General features: G+C 31.9%; 1 protein-coding gene across 4 annotated transcripts in view; it reads right to left on the reverse strand.

Moving 5' to 3' along the window:
- Positions 1-3,557, reverse strand: part of LOC106467073 (mitochondrial ribosome-associated GTPase 2-like) — a 36,014-nt gene extending 32,457 nt beyond the window's left edge. Inside the window, exon 1 of one of the 4 annotated variants that reach the window (XM_013927389.2) lies at positions 3,469-3,557. In XM_013927389.2, coding sequence (XP_013782843.1) covers positions 3,469-3,485 — 17 coding nt within the window. In that variant the 5' untranslated portion in view covers positions 3,486-3,557. Of the gene's footprint in view, positions 1-1,533; positions 1,651-3,109; positions 3,321-3,468 lie in introns of those variants that run through there. The other 3 variants (XM_022395185.1, XM_022395187.1, XM_022395186.1) reach the window with 3 other exon arrangements.
- Positions 3,558-4,724: the final 1,167 nt, after the last annotated feature.

The raw sequence follows: 4,724 nt of genomic DNA on the forward strand, positions 1-4,724 counted from the left end.
CATCAATACCACAGAATTCTATTATAATTTATCAAACTTACTAACTAGGTTGTATTTGGGTCTAAAAAAATATGAAATTTCGAGCAGATTAAAGACACAACCTACCTCATTGAAATCTTTATTCAAAAGAAAGAAATGGTGCAAGGTATGTTAGAAAAGCTGAGAAAACCACTAGGGAGACATTCTGAGCTTCCGATCGGTTATTCATGTCATATATAGAAGTAAGTGTATATAAGGGAGCATTTTCAAAAATGGAAAGAGGTGAGTGGGGTACCACTGTGTTTGATTTATTACATGAGCATTATTTTAGCAAATAAAAAAGATAAGAGACTCTTATTATATACTATAGCTTGTCAATATCTGTAATTTGAGTTTCTAATTCGTATGAAACTATAGACTTAGTTAGTATTTTGACTTCACAAACATCTAATTTGAACCAGTGCTGCATTCAACATACCAGGTGACACACAAAATTCAATAATTTTTTTATTATTTACTTTTAAATTAACAAGTTGAGTAATGTATAGTTATAAAATCTGAATTATAGTCAACAGTTTGATACCAAACTTATTGACTACCACTAGACAACAAAAGAGGAATGAACGAAGTCTGGTAAGCCTCTGTGTCAGAAACTGTTGCACGGGAATTCATACCCTTAGAAAACAATTATTATTTTTTTAACCCCAGAAGAAAACCAACGAAATATCAGCAACAGGGAAAAAACAAAAAGAACACCAGAATACTTTCAAAATTTTACAAATGAAAATGACTCTTAATGCTTGCACTTTGTTTAGAAAAAATGATTATATTGTCTGCATACAGTGCTTATATACAGTACCTGCATAGGTGGCATGTGAGGGCCTGTGTAAAGTTTTGTAAATTAGATATTCCCGAGGGCAGTCGAGTGGGGTATAAAAGACTGGAGCAAGCAAACAAAATGTTTCAATGACAAAGAACAATGGAAGATGGAGAACGAGCTATATGTGGCAATGGAGGTATGTATTTTTAGAACAGCAGCATCTTCCACACAGCCAGAAATATCCAAAACATAACATCAGCAAATTTTAGCAATTTACTGACATTCCTTTATTTGTGATTGATGTGAATAAAATGGTGCAAAGGTCCTAACACTGAGCCATTGGGTACTGCATTTGTGCCAATAATTCAGTTTGATTCAACTCCATTCATAACAATTCTCTGCTGTTTTCCATTAAGCCATTTTTCTATCCAACAAGTAAAATTATCCTACACACCTACAGAGAAAATTTTTAACAATACTTTTATGTGGCACCTAGTCAAATACTTTCAGAAAATCCAGATACAACAAATCCACACCCTTGCTCTCACCTACATAAGCAGTAATCTCATCAGTGAATGTCAACAGATTAATAAGACACGATTTTCTCCTTGTGAAACCATATTACCTATTCAACAAAATTTCAAACTTAGTTAAATGAGCTTGCAAATCATATTTTACCAAACTTTCAAAAACTTTTCCCAGTACTAATATAACATTAATAGAGCTATAATTACCTGTACAATTTGTCATCTCCCTTACGCATCAAATCCTTAAGCTCCTTCAAAACCTTTGGAGTGATATTATTTGGTCCAGGAGCCTTACCATTCTTTAAACATCACAATTTTTTTAACAAGCTCAGAATTAATATGACTATCTTGTATAATTTTCATTTCAACTACTAGCAACTGTTCAGAATGTGGAATATTGTTTAAATCTCATTAGTAAAAAATTTATAATCCAGCTACCATTTTATAATAATTAAAAATGACCCTTTATTTCCCTCAAAGGCACTACTCCTATCCTAATATTTTGTTTACCTTTAATGTACTTAAAGAAATCCTTATTTAACTTTTACATTTTTAGCTATACATTTTTCATATACCCTTTTTGGTTTCCATATGTCCTGTTTGACTAACTTTCTTGATCTTCTACAATCCTCTAAGCCTGCTGTCAGAGTAGTCAATTTAAATTTCTTAAATTTATAATGTTTTCTTTAATTTTATCCTTTATACTCTTTGTGAGCTAACCTGATTTTTTACTTACAACCACTATTTTTTCTGTAAGGAACAGGACTATCTTGAATACCTAAAAGGTATTTAAAATTTTTTTTCACATTTGATCAGTATCTACAATTAATTCAGTTACCCAACTCACAACAGATAAGTCTTGTTGAATCCCTTAAAAATTAGCCTTTTTTAAATTTGTAACAAAAATCTCATTCCTGATCTCTGTATGCAGTAAAACATCAAACTTAATTGAGCAATGATGTTACCAGTCTCTGCTTTCTCAATCATTTTTACACCAGAAGTTAAAAAATCTAAAATAGCATTGTTCCTAATAGGTTTCCAGATCAATTAGTGAATAAAGCTACTCTGAATGGTGTCTAATAACTTGTCTATTTCATGGCTTGACTAACATTTCAAATCTATATGCCTAAAATCAGTTTTATTTAGTGGTCTGTAGAAAAATTTAACTAAAAGCCTACTCTCCTATATCCTCTAACAGAAACCCAATAGATTCAATCTCCTAGCTTCTATATTTGACATCCTTAACTTGAACAGGACAGGGCCATAGGAAATGGTAAAGCCAGTCAGACCATGTCCTGACCACTTTTTCATGGCATGTATAGCTGCAACTTGTGTATTAAACTTGCTTCTTTTAATTCAATACATTATGTTGTGTGTGCAATATTTGTAGTTAAATGGTTCAAGATTCAATCTCATAGCATAACATTTTCAGAGGTTTTCTGGGGAGCATGACCCCAGACTCCTCTAGAAATGTAATGGCCTGACCACTCCAAAATTGCTTCTTATGGCAATGACAGGATGCAACAAGAATTTTAATAAGCTAATTCTCCTTTTTTGTAGTATTACTATTACTCTATCCCTACTAACTAACATATAGCACTGTATTTCAAAGAAATTTCTGTAATCATAATTGTCTACATTTAAGCTATTTTAACCATATTTCAATCACCCCATTATATCAAAATCCTCTATTTTGACTAGAACTTTAAGTATAAAGTCACCTATTTTATTTCTTATAAGTTTATACTTCTGCTAGCATTAGAATAGTAACAATTTAGCCTACCCTTACAATGTAATGAAATTTCTGGTCGTGAATTTCATGTTTCATTAAACTGTCACATCGTCCTCAACTCTAAAGCCTCATGCTCAAGTCAACAACTGTTTCATCAAGGTATAAATTTTCAAATATTAGTACTAGCAGTAGTATCATAATCAATTCATATTTCAATGTTACAATCTTACAAATACAAATTAGTTACATTTCATTCTTTGTTAAATTAAAACAAATTACCATAATAGTTTTATTACACTTTTACAGTTCCCCTTGAATTTAAAGTACTTTAAATAGAAGCTAATTCTGCAAAATAAAGCTGTCAGTGCAAGCTAAAATTACATTCTCTAACTAGAGTTACTTCAACTTACCACAGATCGATGTTCATCACTAAAATTATATAAATTTCACGTCCAAAACTACAGTATAAAATAAAAGGGCTCTGCGGTTCAAAGTTGATTTACAGCAGCACCATCTACTAGTGTGGAAATTATATAGATGTATATTTGTATGCGTGTGTGTGTGAAGTCCAAGTTATTTATTACCCGAAAAAAAATAGAAATGCGAGAAAGCGAATAGTCAATAGTTTCTTCTAGTAAAACTAAAGTGTGCATTTTATTTTCAATTTCATTTTTCTTAGAATTAGCTGTGCAAGGGCACCCTCGCGGACCAAATGATCCCTTCTTATCTATTGTACTAAACTTTAAATGAGAGATGATCACAATCTACCTTGCAATCCTCTCTCTCCTGACAGAATACCTAATTATAAAATTGGTTATTTTAATGTGGCTGCAGTATTTACTACTTAATCGGAAATTCAGAAAATTAATGCTTTTTAAAGGAACAGTATATTCAAAACCAGAGAGCTTTCAGCTAATTATAAAACTAGAAATTTAGAAAACAACACAGTAAATAATTTACAGTTGTCGTTTTTGTAAGTCAATGAAAGTCAATGAAAAGTTTCTAAAGATTGACTAAAGTTACTCCTATTTTTTAAAGTGGCGATAAGAGTTGTCCTAGAAATTATAAGCCACTTACATATAAGCGTAGACAAGCTGCATTTCTTGTGTCTAGGGGCCGCATTTTTTAGAGAGATTTTTTTTTCTAGCTAAAATTTGAAATGTTTGGCAAAGTACAAAAAAGCTGAACAAATCATGCATATTGTTACGCCTCCGGTCGTTAGTTAATTTTCCGTAAAATTTCTTTCCGATGAAACTTTAGCGATACAAGTCCTTTTTTAAATAAAACTGGTTTATTCTTTTTGAGTACAACTTTGCAATACACTTAATTTTCACAGTCACGCTATAACAAATGCTATAATTCACAACGAACGACTCACGTGCTCGACTCAACAATACGTCTCTCTCTGTCCGCAGTTCAATTACACACATTGTTGCGGTCACGTCTTGACGGTCTTATATGGACAAGAATACCGAAATCTAGTAAACGCTCGAGCATTCACGAAATTCGAGAATATGACGTGTTACTAGAATCACGAGACCCCCGCTGTTGTAACACTACCCCTTCCTTAGTATTGTTCGTCCCAAACAATAGCCACTTACATTAAACCAATAAACAATTAACAATAACTTAATTAAATATATAGAATTTACAAACACAAAATTAA

This window comes from Limulus polyphemus, unplaced genomic scaffold (genome assembly GCF_000517525.1).
Source record: "Limulus polyphemus unplaced genomic scaffold, Limulus_polyphemus-2.1.2 Scaffold2477, whole genome shotgun sequence".
Taxonomy (NCBI): domain Eukaryota; kingdom Metazoa; phylum Arthropoda; class Merostomata; order Xiphosura; family Limulidae; genus Limulus; species Limulus polyphemus.